Source organism: Limulus polyphemus, unplaced genomic scaffold (assembly GCF_000517525.1).
Source record: "Limulus polyphemus unplaced genomic scaffold, Limulus_polyphemus-2.1.2 Scaffold979, whole genome shotgun sequence".
NCBI classification, from domain to species: Eukaryota; Metazoa; Arthropoda; class Merostomata; order Xiphosura; family Limulidae; genus Limulus; species Limulus polyphemus.
The window spans coordinates 260,307-278,003 of record NW_013666589.1 but is presented as its reverse complement, the minus strand read 5'-3'; the positions used below and the strand labels follow the sequence as shown (position 1 = coordinate 278,003).

At 33.8% G+C, this 17,697-nt stretch overlaps 1 protein-coding gene across 1 annotated transcript in view; it reads right to left on the bottom strand.

The window, feature by feature from the left end:
- The window catches only part of LOC106461526 (synaptogenesis protein syg-2-like), a 154,983-nt gene that overhangs the window by 33,291 nt on the left and 103,995 nt on the right, over positions 1-17,697 (bottom strand). Inside the window, exons 7-8 of the mRNA XM_022388521.1 lie at positions 12,950-13,161; positions 4,689-4,773 (exon numbers count right to left, since the gene is read on the bottom strand). Of these exons, the coding sequence (XP_022244229.1) occupies positions 4,689-4,773; positions 12,950-13,161 (297 nt within the window). The remainder of the gene's footprint in view (positions 1-4,688; positions 4,774-12,949; positions 13,162-17,697) is intronic.

Genomic DNA, 17,697 nt, shown 5'->3' with positions numbered 1-17,697 from the left:
TATCAACCGTTGTCTTCGTTACTGTCTACAATAACTCTTGTTGTCTATCGACCGTTCGTCTTCGTTACTGTCTACAATAACTATTGTTGTCTATCGACCGTTGTCTTCGTTACTGTCTACCATAACTCTTGTTGTCTATCGACTGTTGTTTACTTCGCTGCCTTGTCTTTATTTTGCTCTATATCCCTATAGGTTATCTCTATCTTTATCGTACATGTCATTTGCTAACACCAACTACATCGTTGTAAAAGTCTATAATTTCGCTAAATGCCCTCTGTATCACTGATATACTTGGATTCCGTACGTAGCTAATGATATGAGGTTCATTAAACATAACTTAAATAATCTAAACTCTCGATTCAAACAGACTAATAAAACTTACAGTTTAACCACTTAGAACACAGCACTATACTTAACCTCAAACCAGCATCATCTTGCCTTCTCTTGCCATATATGGCAGTCCTAATAGCTGAAAACGTATAAGTGTGTCGTTAAAGCTGCATCTGTTATATTTTAAGTTCTGTCATATGAGAAATTGTCACTTCTCTTACAATTAGAAATAGTAAAATGTTATAAACTTGTTATTCAATATAGGCAACATTACCAAGTACAACTGTCACATGTAGTTGTGTATTAATAAAGTATTATGCATGCGATGTGGGTATTGTTCTTTATCCTGTTTATTGTATTCTAAGTAATTTTACCCAAAGATAGAATATTCATAGCATACTGCTTTATATTATATTATTGTCATTTCAACCTAAATGGCGCCTTGTACGACAGATAGGATAAAAAGCCAAGTCAGTTAATACTAGGTTTAGGCGAACCCATCCGTAATGTAGAATTGCTTATGAGGTGGAAGACCACCAGAGAGCAGCACCTGCCGCCCTACAGGTTCACTTCAGTCCGGCACGCTAAGCACTTAGCCTATATAGATCTACAAGTCTGTGATATATCTATCCACTTAACTAGCACAGAAATGCAATTAATTTCATGTGTATTAACTGAACATCTAAACTCAGTTTCATTTATACAGAGTACAAAGCTCTTGCGCGTCACATTAGAACAACGACACCATTAGTGTCAAACACTCTCAGAGAGTCAACAGAAGCGCTGATCAAAACGTAATTAGCCAGTCATAAATTTCACGGATAAGTATTCAAAATCTCGTCTGTAAGGACTGTTAACTGAAACGTCCATCTGGCAGTATTGATACTACGATTATTGGTATTCAACACAGTGAAGACCTTTTGAAGTTCTTGGCGTTCATGTTGCTGGTACCCATCGTATGTAATGCATACGTGCGATAAGGATAAATACCGCAGAAGCAGGTTGATTGTTACGTAAGTAGGCTAAGAGGAATACAGATAATGAGAGTGTTAGCCAGAAAATTTGAGAGTTTGCCAGCGAAGTGGGAATGAAATATGCAAGACGACAAACAAGGTGGATAGCACTTAAATAACAAGTGGAAACGTTAACAGATGAATGAGCAAAAATGGACAGTGACGGAAAAGAAAATAGTTTAAGATACACCCTTTTATATCTTCTATTTTAGTGGCTCTAGGGGAAGTGATTGAAACCATATCATTTGGATAGACATTTCATTAAAATGGGCGTAAGTTATTACGAACTGTTTGAGTGTTCATCTCAATGACATTTTATTCACACCGTGAACTACACGACGAGATCTGAAACACCTTTGTTTTAACACGTTCGTTGCCATGTACCCCACCGGTGGGTCACAGATGACTTTTAGTTATGGATCGCGTGACACACCGGTGTGTCACAGACAATTATGTGGAATATGAGTTTGGAACACTATGACTGCTCCTTGGCTACTCTTGAATGTGTCATTTTATTTATACTTAATTTATTATGTGGCAGCGAATGAGTTAAGCATAGCTGTCACTAACTTTGAGCTGCGAACTATAAAGAAGGCAGCTAGTCGACAGCACCCATCACCTGAAGACACTACTGCAGAATTGACTGGCATGCTAAATTACAAGACCCACTGAGTTTGGTTTGGTTTGTTTTGAATTTCGCGCAAAGCTACACGAGGGCTATCTGCGCTAGCCGTTCCTCATTTAGCAGTGTAAGACTAGAGGGTAAGGTAGATATTCATCACCACCTACCACCAACTCTTGGGCTACTTTTTTACTAATGAATAGTGGGATTGACTGTTACATTATAACGCCCCCAAGACTAAAATGAAGAGCATGTTTGGTGGGACGGGGATTCGAACCCGTGACACTGAGATTGCGAGTCAAGCGCCCCAACCACCTGGCCATGCCGGGCCCGACCCATTGAGAAAGTTCATAGCTGGTTTGGTAGAAAAACGTCTTAAACCTTAAACCTCCCGATCTTCAATCTCGACCAAGCTCGAACCAGGAGAGACTGTTAGACTAATCGAACAGAAGAATCACCAGTGTTCACGTGAATGGAAACATGAACTTGAAACTAACTAAGATGTTTTAAATAAAAGTGATTTAAAACTGATGACAGAAACTGAATTAACAGTAATGACCTGAATTAAAAATCAAATCTGTACTAGAACAATCAGTCAGACTCGATCAGATCTCAGTAAAGTCATACGTTAGTTAGTTCCGATTTTCAATTTTATTTTTACTACAGTTAAAGGCAAAATACTTTAAATAGTTTTTACTTAAAGAAGATATTCTGACCAATACCAGGCATTTTATTTCCTTAGTCAAGTTCTATGACTATTATAGGGTTCGTTTCACATTACAAAATGCGCCACTATAATCTTGTTAATTTTTATTATGGAATAATTCTGAACTTACCCGTTATCGTTCAGTTTTAGAAAACATACAATACTGCACCATATAATGGGAATGACATCTGCATTACAGATTGTTAATGGGTGTAAAAATGTTAATCTTTATACTTAGCTTTGTTGTTAAATGTTTTTAAATAATTTTCTTCCATGTATTCTTGGCGTAAGGATTTGGTTCATAATCAATCATAATGTTTCTTTGCACGGACGTTTCTATACAGAAAACAGGCGTGGTATTGATTTTCAGCTTGTTCTTTCTACGTTGTCGGAGGAATATAGAAACTGCAGTGGTTAACCACAACTACCTCTATTTTACAAATTCGCCGATAAAGGATTTGGAAATTTTTGGACACGGTTGCTTTTGAACCAACTGACACAAGAACAGTTTTAATTTTTTTTTTGAAATATGTAGAGAACGTTCGCAAAAATGAAGGAATAGCAATACTGGAAAATATTTCCTGAATGAAATCGAATATTGATTGTAAAGGTAATAAAAAAACGAATAGAGTAAAAATGCATCGTACCTTAACATCACATTAGGCTTATCGCTGAGTACAAAGATCTGTATTAAAAAAATACATTGAAAATTATGACCGGATAAGATAGTCGATAATATTTGAGAGAGACGTATTGGAAAACTATCTTCTGTGACTTCATCCTTTAAACTTAATGCGTTTGCTCGGTATGCATTATACAGATTGTCATGACACTAAACATACTACGTTCTTTCACTCAGAATGAAAAGAGGTTAACTAGAGTAAGTCCTTACCTGTGGCTCAGAGGAAAGTCTGAGGACTTATAACTTTAAAAGTCAGATTTCCATACCCGCGGTGATTGTATATGTTTTACCACTAGGTGGTTAACAGTATGATAAAATAACACGCTCATTTAACATATACATCATTTCCAAGTTATTGTAATAAAACTGCAACAATTTAAACTCCTTGCTAGGATCAAGAGTAAACAAAAACTTCGTATCAAAGAAAGTTTGATTAATAGCCTCAGGTGAACGACCAAAACATAGCGGTTCAGCTTTTGTTTCAAATAAAAAAACCAACAGCGCGAGACTTGTTTTTCGATTTGCTCTTGTCGAGAATGTTTGTTTGCTGTTAAGCACAAAGCTACCCAATGGGCCATCTGTGCTCTACCTACCATGAGTATCAATAGCAGATTTTTAGAATTATAAGTCTTCAGAGGGCAGAGGTGGAATGATAGACTGGACTTCATATACAAGTATTTAACTAAATAAGATTATGTAGTTACCTGATAGTACAAATTTCGCGATAGAAGTTCAGAATCAAAAGACCACAATGAATTGTCCTAGTACCACTCAAAATGCAAGCCGATTGTCCTTAGTTAGTATAATCTTAACTTAAAACATGATTTTTGGTTTTTGGAAGACAATATTTTATTTATGTCGCTCGATTCGCAACTTATGGATCGCGGGTTCGGATCTCATCACCGAACATGCTCGCTCTGGGGGAGTTATAATGTCACGATCAATCCAACTATTTGACTAGAGTAGCCTAAAAGAGTTGGTGAGTGGTGTTGACCAACTGTCTTCATTCTAGTCCATAACTTTTATATATAAAGATGGCTAGCTAGATAGACATTGAGTAGCTTGCACGAAATAAGCAGAAAACAACATTATTTCAATGTACAATAAATATAAACACAAAACATCGTATCAAATGTATATTAAATATAATTTGAATGTATATTCGCGATACGTTATCAAAACATTAATGATCGTATATTACACTTAGGAACTTTCTTCAAATTAGCTAACTTGATTGAAATCGTTTAAGATTCAATTTGAAGATTAGAACGGAAGCATTAAAGATAATTAGCAACATAATTGTCGTAACATGAAATTTTAACAAGAAATACGTACACGTTACTTTGATTTCTTTTCGGCCTTCGGTAATTCCAATTTGAGGATTCCCAGCCCTACAGATAAAGCTCTTGGTGTCAGGATCCTGGAAAGGAATTGACTATTAGTAATAATCGTTTCAACAAATGACTAGAAATTCCCCATTATAAAATCATGATAAGTTTAATACAGCTCTTTTAATAACCACATACAAAGACAGTCGTTAAGATAACAGGGTTCTTGTATATGTTGAATCGATTTCGATCATTACGTTTACACAAAATGCTGTATCTATCTAAAATTGAGTTTATATTCAGCTTAATGACCTATTCTTGTTGTTTAGAAGAAATTGAAGTAATATTTCAACTCTTCTTAAAAGAGATTATAGCATGTTCCAAAATGTGAATAACGTTTTTTGGATAATCTTCCATTTTTGGTGCAAGTGGAATGTTGAGGTATCCCATTAATTAACAACCCAAAAACACACACAAAACAACAACAATTACAAACATTAACATAACTTTTCTTTCCATAACCAGAATATTAAGTTATGTGAAAGGAAATCCATCAAGGAAATTCATTAACGCCAATATGCCAAAAAATGCTTTGCGTCTAATTAATCTTTCCAGTTCAGTAACTTATTAATGTGTTTAGAGCATTACATGCAAAATGTACTTTGTACTTATGATAAATATATCGCAACTGTTTATCATCCAAAGATAACCTTTAAGTAAATAGTTGGTAATTTGTATAGTTATAACAACGTTTCACCGGACTCTTTGTCAAGTAACTGATTTACCAATAACAGGTCCAAAATGTATATTTATGTTTTCGCATAGAAAAGGAGAATTCTCACAAAAATGAATCTCCTACTCAGCAACATTTGAAGAACGAAATTCAGACTGAATTACATTTCACACTCCTCTGATGCTTAGATTTTATAGGTCCTCAAAAACATACTAAGTTTCAGGATAAATAATAACGTTTGGTCCAGGATACCAGAGCAATAAAAACGTGTTTTTTTTATCAATGTGCATTTGAAACTAAATTCAAGAAGAAAGTGACGTATTTCTTCACCCTAGAGAAAGATAAAAAAATCATGATTTTCTTGTGCATCATTTGGGATTTTCAGAAGAAAACCAGTAGAGTTACTAAAGGACCAAATTTATAATCAGAATTACGTCAGAAAAATATTCCTCTCATATAAACATCGAAGTAATTGTTTCGTCTCCTCAACTGTATCCTCACTGTTTACAGTAATGGTCAATGAAATGTGTGGTGCAATGCATTTTTGTAGACGAGTAAGTTAAATCTAACCAAAAACACCCTAGGTGTGATAAAAAGGTACCAACTTTTTCTGATCTCACCCAAGGTGTTTTTGATTAGATATTATGGCTCTTTGTGAATACACACCAACAAACCACAGTAAGTAAGAAAGTGACACTCGACAGTAACCAGTATTAGCTTTAGGATCGCAACTCTATTATTCCGAACAGACCTATTCTTTACAGATCCAACCAGATTCTTTAAAATATATGGTAGTAGTTTTTCTTCTCTAGTAACGCAATGGAATTTAGATTAGTAGTTTCTTGTCATCACTAGCATGCACTCGGTATACCGTATCAAGCATCATTACTTATGCTAATTGCTTAAGCTAATATCACGTGACGCTAAACACTCTTTAATTATGAGAATTTCATAAAATGTATGCTTAAAAGTTGGCAATGAATATTGAATAATAACCGTCCACTCGTATGATTCTTTTGAAAACTTGAGCTAGAAACTGCTAATTTAGTTTACCTGGCCTAACATATATTTTATATCTGCACGTCCTTTCACCCTATTCTCTAAATTTTAAAAAAATCCATAAAATGTAACTTTATTTTTCTATCAAATAAAGTTTTCGTACTTTCGGTGTGAAGGTAAAAAAAAAATAAGAAAAAAATTCAACCAAAATTGGATAATTTATATCTCGTGTATCTCTTAATGGATTGCCTTGAAATTTGGTATATGAAGTAAGGATTCAGTAGAATACATTGAAAATATTGTTTGGATGACCATAGTCTGAGCTACATAAATACCGCTAAATGACCACTCCTGTTAATAACACACAGTGTATCCTGCAGGTTGTTTTGGCCGCACGACACACTACCGTAGATTAAGGCTTCTTTAATTTTAAAGCTCCTTGGTAGCTCAGCGAAAAAGTCTGAGAGTGTTTTACACTAAAAATTGGGTTTCAATACTCGCGGTAGATATAGCACAGACATCCATTACATAACCTTGTGCTTATTAAACAAAGAAACAAACAAAAAAATCAATCCAAACCTGCATGTGAAACAAATTAATAATGATATATTTGTTATATGACGTTGTATATAATAAACAAAACAAGCCAGAAATTACTATCAAAAATATTTAAATACTACTAGTGTGCGTAGTTTGTAACAAACTGAATAGAAATTGATGCCCTAGTAATAAAAATCAAGATATCTGTTGTAGCTTGTGTAATTATTTTACACGACTTTCCTGATATTAACAAGTATAAATATACGCTTTTTTTTCACAGTTGCTGAAATATAATATTGTGGGATCCTCTTCACCTTATCACAAACATTTATTCTAAAGGAAATGATAAGGTTATAGTTGATTTTTCTTCTTTTACAGAATATTATTTTTGCCACTGTAGCTAAGTTTATAATTGATTCTCCATATTTAAAGTAGTATAAGAGATATTTAAATAGGGCTAACTAGGTTTCTGTGCAGAACAGAAAATTATTCCTGTTTTTCTGTCAGTAATAGTTTATTCATAACAACGAAGAAAACAAATATAATATTAAACTCCTGTTCCAATACGTTGCTTCAAAAAGTCATGATCTAGAATCTGTATGGTAGTATTAAGATTATTGTACAAGAACCTTCAGGAAAGTCATGATCTGGAATTTGTATGGCAGTATTAAGAATATTATCCAAGAACTTCAAGAAGCGCAAAAAAATAAGAGGGGAAGTTAAAAAGTAACTTGCTTCACAAAAATGCTGGAGAGATAAAAACAATAGCAATCATGTGAACATATTCAAAAATTATGAGGTATACTAGAAGCTATACTTAAAGAGAAAAGAAACTAAACGAGAAAAGTGGTTTCCATAATAACCAATCAGACGTAGTTGATGGCATTCTAATGTTGTCAAAATATGTTGTTTTGCGTTTTTTCTCCATTTCATCGCGGTAAAACTTGTAACATTGATCGATAACAAAGTATCAGGCTTTTCTCTTAGCAACAAAAGACAAACACACTATCTACAACACCTCTGACATGTGATGAATCACGTGGACAGCAGGACACCGCTAATTACACATCACGAGTCGCTTAACACCTGATATTATGAAAGAAAAAAGTACGTGTAGTGTTTCGGACAATATATAATTTTAAGCAATCTACAACATTTATTAGTAACATTACAAGCAGTATTCTTTGTTGTAAGTCTCGGTTAAATTGGTATACTGTGGATTCTGTTATTTCGTCATGTGAAACTAATGTAAATTGTAACAGAGGATTTTGTGAATCTCTTTTATATGAAACAATAATGTAGTGCACAGTGATTTTTATCAATTCCTGATATATGAAACTAATTTGAACTGTAACAATGGATTCTGTTAATTCATTATGTGTGAAACAATACAGTGTACTGTAACAGTGATTTCTGCCAATTTATCTTGTGTGAAACAATAGTGTACTGCAACAGTTCATTTTATCAATTCTTGATATGTGAAACTAATGTGTACTGTAACAGTGGATTTTGTTAATTCTTGGATTGTAGAAAACTATAGTATACTGTTACTATCAGGTTTTATATGTGAACCGGAATATTTGCAGTAGGTGTCTGTGACTTGTTGGCGATAAATTTCAACAATAAAAAAAAAAAACAGAACACAGTCCACTTGTTTTAAAATGAGATTTTAAAACAAATCAAGCATATATACAAATGTTATTCACAGTTGTATTCAAATGGTTGTATCTCTTTTGTCAAAGTCCACACAGGCTCGTTCAGTTACTTTATAACACAATTAACAAGATGAATTATTATTCTCTACTCTGTTGTTACAAATAAAATCTGTGATAATTTCACTTTAAAAATCGTCATTATACGCCCTTTATGGCTAAACTAACAATCACGTAGTATAGGTCTAACTATCTAACTACATTTTCGACCGTATTTATATCTCGACAGAGGTCTAGAACTTCCCACACACTACTATATACTATGATGCAATAATACTTAATTAAAACAACGAGAAAAACTCGGAAGGTTCTAGTAACGTGACTCAATGATATAACATTCATCAATAAATAGCTATTGAATTACACAACATATGATTCGTAAACAGTTATGTAAATAAACTTGCAATAAACTATTTCTTCTGAAAATAACTAAAGTTAACACTCGTGTTAGGTAAATTATCTAAATCATAACACTCGTATTAAACTTAAGCTGAACCAGTCGTGTATATATAACAATAAACCCCTCTTCAAGAAAAATATGTTTTATACTACATACAAAAACTGTTTTCAGTTCGTGCATAAAGTCTACTCATACAGTCTGCATCAACATTTGAAGTCCCCTTGATGGGCTCAATATCTAAACCCGTTAGATTTTCTTTCCTCTCGCGCTATATAAACTATCTAAATCATAACATTCGCATTAAACTTAAGCTGAAACAGTCGTGTATATTTAATACAGTGGATTCTGCTCATTTGTACCTGATGATGTTTTTACTTTCGAAACCATGGTCGTGAATAAATGATGTATTTATGAAAGGTATAATTGTCTTGTTTTTCTCAATTCTGAACTGTAACAGATAATTCCCGATATGTGAAACAAATATGAACTGTAAATGTGGATTATGTTAATTCCTGTTCAGTGAAACTATAGTGTACAGTGACGATTATTTCTGTTAATTCTTGATGTGTGAAAGTAATGTGAACTGTTAACAGAGGATTCTGTTAATTCCTGATGTGTTCACCACTTGTAGTAGTGGTCACTTTAAGAGCTGATTGATGACTTAAGATTGCTCATAACAAAAACCATAAACATACGTACACCTGCCAATGTTTTTATAATACATCTTAACAGAGATTACTAAGTTTTCAGTAAATGCTTCAAATTTATAGGATAAAATTTCATAGAAAAATAACGGAGGAAGCAAAAGAGGAAAATTACTCTGATCAATCGAGATAATGTTTAATTTTTACAAAACACCTTAAACATTATAGCACTAATAATTAACATATAAGATCGTGTAATTCATCCACATTTTATATAAAATATTACACATGATATAAATCTGTAAACCTCGAAACATGCAGGTGTAGCTGTACGTTATTTGCCCCAGAGTTACGCGTTTCAGTTGGTAAAGGAAGACTTTTGAAGGTTGTAAAATTAAACTGTAACATCAGACGAAACGTACATATCTGTCTGATTACATTTGTATCTGGTAAACGACGACTGAAGCTTGAAAGGATAAACTCTAACATCAGGCGAAACGTACGTTAACTGTATGATTACATTAATTGTCTGTAAATAAATAAATACTGTGAAGCTTGAAAGGTTAAGCTGTAACATCAGGCTATCGTACGCTAACTGTATGGTTACATTAATTGTCTGTAAATAAATACTGTGAACCTTGAAAGGTTAAGCTGTAACATCAGGCTAAACGTACGTTAACTGTGTGGTTACATTAATTGTTTGTAAATAAACAAATACTATGAAGCTTGAAAGGTTAAGCTGTAACATCAGGCTAACGTACGTTAACTGTATGGTTACATTAATTGTCTGTAAACAAATACTGTGAAGCTTGAAAGGTTAAGCTGTAACATCAGGCTAACGTACGTTAACTGTATGGTTACATTAATTGTCTGTAAACAAATACTGTGAAGCTTGAAAGGTTAAGCTGTAACATCAGGCTAACGTACGTTAACTGTATGGTTACATTAATTGTCTGTAAACAAATACTGTGAAGCTTGAAAGGTTAAGCTGTAACATCAGGCTAAACGTACGTTAACTGTCTGATTACATTAATTGAAAGGTTAAGCTGTAGGTAGGTCGGATAACATGGTTAAAAACCGTACACTGTGATTTCCTTTTGAGTTTTCTCTAATATGATAACAGGAAAACAATGAATAATATGAAGATATGAAACTTTTATAAAAAAACAAAAAACTGAATGCAAATGGAGGAACAATAATTTATTACTTACTCTTTGTTTACCAGGAGATAAACTTACTAAAATAAGACCTTATGAGGACGGTCGTAGCCTTGCGATTATAGTGCCAGGATTATGAATCCGATGATTCCGGGTTCGCTATTCATTGCCACAACAACGCATTCGGCATTTTGTAGCGTGAGGGTGTAATAAGAGTTAGTTAAATCACAGTCTTTAATCAGGAAAGAGTAACCCAGAGTTGGCGGTGGGTGTTGTAAAATAGTTGCCTATCCTCTAATTTATCAGTTCAAAGTTAGGAATTACTTATTCCTATTTATGTTGGTTTCCGTAATTCTCTGTTGATACTTGTTTCCTTACACTTTGTTTATATGGGACGAGTGGACTTTAGAAATTTGAATAAGAAACTGCCTGTATTTTAGACACATGCTACTAGCATCATAAACATTTGAATTTTGTTACTTGACGTAACGTGTGAGATATCACAGTTGTTTTCCAGGTGTAGATTGTATTAATTGCGAACTAAAAGTATTCCATATAGTAACATTTCTTCGAATATTCGTTTGTTTAAAATCCTTTTCAACTTTAGGTTTTCTTGTAATCAGTCATTAGTGAATTATTCGAATGGAAGAATTAATCCCACATGTACTAGCTTTAACCAAAGAACACTGATATCAAGGATATCATATTTACCACACATCTACCTTTAATCCAAGAATATTGATATCTTCTTGGATTAAAGGTAGATGTGTGGTAAATATGATATCATTGATATCAGTGTTGGATTAAAGGTGGATTTATGCTCAGTCTTTATAAGTGTTCTGGAATTAGAGGTGGATTTGTGTTCAGTCTTGTTTAGAAAATGATGTAAGCATGCCTACATATAAACACTATTACCAAACCTATAACAGTTTAAGAAATGCTGTAGGCATGCCTACATATAAACACCAGTACCAAACCTATAGCAGTTTAAGATATAGGACAGTCTTTAAGCCTTGTTTCTGGTTGAGTCAACCCATTATTTTACTATCGTTGTCAAACATTGATTAATCACAACTCTGTACGGTGTTTTTGATATCAGTGTTCTTGGATCAAAGGTGTTTGTTTTCAGTATTGATATCAGTGTTGGATTAAAGGTGGATTTATGCTCAGTCTTTATCAGTGTTCTTGAATTAAAGGTGGATGTGTGGTAAATATGATATCATTGATATCAGTGTTGGATTAAAGGTGGATTTATGCTCAGTCTTTATAAGTGTTCTTGAATTAGAGGTGGATTTGTGTTCAGTCTTGATAGCAGTGACTTATGGGTTTGGTACTATTGTTTATAAGTAGGCATGCCTACAGCATTTTTTAAACTGTTATAGGTTTGGTAATAGTGTTTATATGTAGGCATGCTTACATCATTTTCTAAACTGTTATAGGTTTGGTAATAGTGTTTATATGTGCTGTAAGCATGCCTACATATAAACACTATTACCAAACCTATAACAGTTTAAAAAATGCTGTAGGCATGCCTACTTATAAACAATAGTACCAAACCTATAAGTGTTTAAGAAATGCTGTAGGCATGCCTACACATAAACACTAGTACCAATCAAAGCCAAACCTATAACAATTTAAGAAATGATGTAGGCATGCCTACATATAAACATTATTACCAAACCTATAACAGTTTAGAAAATGATGTAGGCATGCCTATTTTTTAAACTGTTATAGGTTTGGTAATAGTGTTTATATGTAGGCATGCCTACAGCATTTTTAAACTGTTATACGGTTTGGTAATAGTGTTTATGTGTAGGCATGCCAACAGCATTTTTTAAACTGTTATAGGTTTGGTACTCGTGTTTATGTGTAGGAATGCCTACAGCATTTTTTAAACTGTTATAGGTTTGGTACTAGTGTTTATATGTAGGCATGCCTACAGTATTTTTTAAACTTTATACACAAATCTCATAATCTTATATATTATTCAAATCAATGCAAAAATATATTTAAAAACAAAACGTAAATAAAAGAAATACGACTTCAACAATAAATGCACCCTTCAGAAGGCTGAAGAATTTACCTGCCTGGTGAGTGTGACGGTGAGATTTGACGTAGTTATCCATCCATCACTGTCGTTTCTGTTAAACTGCTCTCCACCACTGACAGGATTTTCATCCACCAACCAAGTTATTGGAACAGCCGGGTTGCTAGGCGATGTTGTGCACACAACTGTTACCACATCTCCGCTTCTTGCGTAGACAGGTCCTTTTAGATATACTTTCTCGGGAGGATCTAGTTAAGAAGAAAAGATTTACAATACGTTGCTGTAACAAAAGTCGAACACGTCGTAACAAGTCGAACGTATCGAGTCAAAATAATATAAGTTTGCATTTCCCGGCATTATAGTGATGTAGTGAACTTTATTGTACTGACTTTATGCTCTAAAGTCAATATAATGATACTCAAATATTCCCTACAAATTAAAGCAAAATGTATTTCATGCCAGTGGAAACATATTAGTCATGTAGTTTTCATATTTTAATGAGTTTGTTTGTTTTGAATTTCGCGCAAAGCTACACGAGGGCTATCTGCACTAGCCGTCTCTAATTTAGTAGTATAAGACTAGAGGGAAGGCAGCTAGTCATCACCACCCACCACCAACTCTTGGGCTACTCTTTTATCAACGAATAGTGGGATTGACCGTCACATTATATCGCACCCACGGCTGTAAAGGCGAGCATGTTTGGTATGATGGGAATTCGAACCCGCGACCCTCAGATTGCATGTCGAGCGCCCTAACCACCTGGCCATGCCTGGTCAGTTTCTCTGTTTCACATTCCACACGTCAACACGCCGTAGTTATGTTTTTTCTACAGAAGTTTCAATTAATTTAATTTTGATTGACACATTTTCAACTTGGACACACTATTACAAAAGTTTAGCATGTGTGAAGAATGAAACTGAATATTTCTGTATCTTTTGTGATAGTTAGTTTGAATAACCATAACTTCTCTGAAATTAATGTATTTTAACAAGATGAGTTGTTCTTTTTTTTTATTTCAGAGCAAAACCACATCGGGTTATTTTCTGTGTTCACCACGTGAAATCGAACCCCGGATTTTAGCGTTATAAGTTTGTAAACTTACCTCAGACAACAGGATGAGAAATAATAATTAATATTCATACATATAGTAATTTGTTAGCTGTTTGTTAAGGCGTGCGTTTTGAAGCCTTTGATTACCATATTGGATTTAGATATTAAACTCCAAGGTTACCATTTCCATTTAAGTCAGGCTAGGATAGCGGTAGGGATCAATAGAAAATTAAGTTTTCTTAATAGCAGTTCCATTCTGTGTCTTCAGAAATTGTATGGAAGAAATAAGTTACATGGTGATATAAAATGGTAAATCAATATAAAAACCTAATGTAATATCTGATACGCATATGTCATAATATACTAACAAACGTCTCACCAAAATTAGCTGAATTGTGATGGAGACAAACAAAAAAAATGAGGTTTCGTGTTGAAGTTCGATTACTCCGCGAAATCAAGAAGTTCGACAACAATGTAGATAAATGATCCAGAAACTTTATCAGTATAATTTTTCGATCCAATGATTTTAGTCAGACGGAAGCTACTGTTCACCTTTTGAATACAGTCTTTCTGTTGGTGTACGCAATTTTCCTTCTCTTCATCTTCAGGAGTAAACGTTTTACTTCTGAGGATTAATTAAGAGACACTGTGTATTCCGTACACGAGATGCTACACATAAAAGAGTGATGTACATACGTGAAAGTTTGCGTTTGTATTTATTACTTAATTTCGTTTTTAAATTAGTTCAATCTCAGTCCACTACTTCGTGTCGACTTTCATCTGTGAACAGTGCATAGATGAACTCTTTTTAAATAACAAAGCCAACAGAACGTATCTATAGTGTTTTATCCATTGTTCCTGAATAGTAATTCAAATGTAGAATAGTTAAACTTAAAGGCATCTGCAGAAAAGCAGTCGAAATCCAAACTGCACGTTTCGCTGTATATTGTGAACCTGTTTATTGTTCAGAGTGAATCAGGAAACACCGAAACTCTCTTAAACAAAGAGTTCTATTGTTTACTAAAAGTGATCGCCTTTATTACAGTCCAGTTTCTCCGTATATCTTCATTTTAAGTAAAGCCTTTAAAGTGCCGCTTAAGGGATTTGCCGATTCAAGAAAATATTCCCTGATTGTGTAACTTGGCCTCTTGTGATCGTTATTTTTCTTGAAGATTTCTGAGATATAATAGGCAGTGCTTTCTGCTACTGAATAATTCATATACGCCTAGGAACTGACATAGTTATTCTATAACTGACACTTCTTGGAATCATTTCAATAAATACGGGGAAGAATCTTTACATTTTTACACGGAAAAAGAAAATTAACCAATTCCTTCATCACACCAATCCTCTGGCCAACTTTCCTTACTCATTTTTTTTCTCTATTGTTTTATTCAGCATTTAATTAAGATGATAAGTATTCATAATGATGTAAATGCAGTATAATGATATGCATAAAAATGAGCATTTTGTTTGTTCTTACAGTAATAGGGTTAGACAAACGAATGATTCGAATTTTAGGGATAAGAGTATTTGAGGTTTGCTTGTAATTAAGCACAAAGCTACACAATGGGCTATCTGTGCTCTGCCCACCACGGGCATCGAAACCCGGATTCTAGCGTTGTAAGTCCGCAGACATACCGCTGTGCCCCTGGGGGGGGCAGAGTATTTGAAAAGCGTTTTGTTATTTTTCAGTTACCAACAATATACTGGTTTGCATACTGTGATATCTATTAGCTTTGCAGGGAAAACAGTTGTGTAGCATATGCAGATGTGAGGATGTTATCCAGAAAGAATGAATTTAAAACTAATAGATATAAAAAAAACTGGAAATCCTAGCTTAAAGCAAAAATATATGTTTAGAATATTTGCCTTGCGCTTCAGTAAGTGTTTTTTTGTTGTTGTTTTTGTACTAATCCTACCACTTTTGTTCTTTCAATTTATTGAGAAATGACTCACTGCTTTTTGTTGTTGTTTCGATATTCAGGTTAATGTGTTTTCCCAGTGGATTAATCATCCTTTTGTGTGTTCTTATTCCCCCATGGTAGTTAGCCTTCTATCGACCTCTGGAGAAATTATCACGAAGCTCCCTTAACCTGTAGAGGTTTGTTACGTCTTCAGGTATGCCATAACCACGCGTTAATTAGGACAAGAAATAAGCCTTGGTGATCATCCTAGGTGGTATTGCTTTAATTGGCAATCTGATTTCTATACTAACTGCTATGTCGAAACACATATTTTGAACATTATGTCTGTTTTTGATTGATTAACATCACATTTTTTATACAATTTTTATTTTAAACTAAGTTTATTATGTTGAAAGTGCACTTAAAACTTAAATATATAGCTAGTTTGATTGTAAAATAAATTTTTAAATATCGTAATTCACAAACAAAGTCGGTTTTAATGGATAAAATGTAAATTTTATATCCAAACATTTTAATGAGTAAACTTGCTTTTGATAAAAGAACCTTAACTGGTACCAGTTGTTCTTTTATAGTTTTAAACCACTTTGTTATTCTTCAATTTTCATAGTGTCATTAAAAAGTTTTATGGTGTTCGAGTGTCTTAAAGTATTTCAGTGTTTCGATAAACTCCACGTGTTAGATATGAAAAATATACAAAAATACACGTCTCTGAAAAAGGCCTAAAGTATAAAAAGGCTTAAAGGTGTATCTGAAATCGCGTCTTTAAGTTGAAAATCATTACGCCATGATGAATTTATTTTGAAACTTTGTTAAGCTGACAAAGGAGAAACATTCAAACAATTTCTTCTTTACTACAATTTCTCTTAAAATACGATAATTTCATAATGTGATCAAAATATGATAAAACGGAAAATATCACTTGGTGAAGTTAAATGATTTTAGAACCACAAAATCTGATGTGAGAAAGGACGGTTTGTAACATAAACAAGTGTGTGTAGTCAACAGCTATAAAGTTTGGAAAACATCCAAGTCCTCGCTGTAAAATTGGTTAAGATTAATATGTCCTCAGTGAGCCAAGAGCAAATTTAAGGACTTACAACACTAAAATCAGGGGTTCGATTCTCCGTGGTGGACGGAGCACCGATAGCCTATTACGTAGCTTTGCGCTAAAAAACAATCACATTGAGAAAAATTATATTTGTATCTATTAAAGGACATAACCAAGAATGATCGTGGTGCTTAAACAGAATAACTAACCAACAAGGAAGTTGTAACTTCAAATAGATTAAACATTAGTTTAACATGAAGGTGTAAAAAAGTAAAACAGACATAAGAATTTGAACGTTTAGATAACTAACTATACATGATACAATAAGTATTGATGTAAATGCTGTATAGCTTGCTTGACTTGAAATGTTATAGATGTACATGTTGGCTAAAAAGATAGCAGATAAGAACTGAGCTTTCTACTGTGTCTGCCACGTGGAATTGAACCTCAGATTTTAGTGTTCTAAATTTGTACGTAGACTTACCGCTGACCCAGCGGGTGACCAGAAAATAGTTTATCCCTGAATAGAAATGTGACCACGGACTGAAACAGCAACACATTTGAGAAATAAACGAAGTGTAAAAACAAGTAATTATTTCTGATATAAAGGACAGCTGATGAGTAACAAGTGACCACTTTACATTTCAGGCATTAAGGACAGCTGATGAGTAACAAGTGACCACTTTACACTTCACACATAAAAGATGGCTAATGAGTAACAAGTGACCACTTTACATTTCAGGCATTAAGGATAGCTG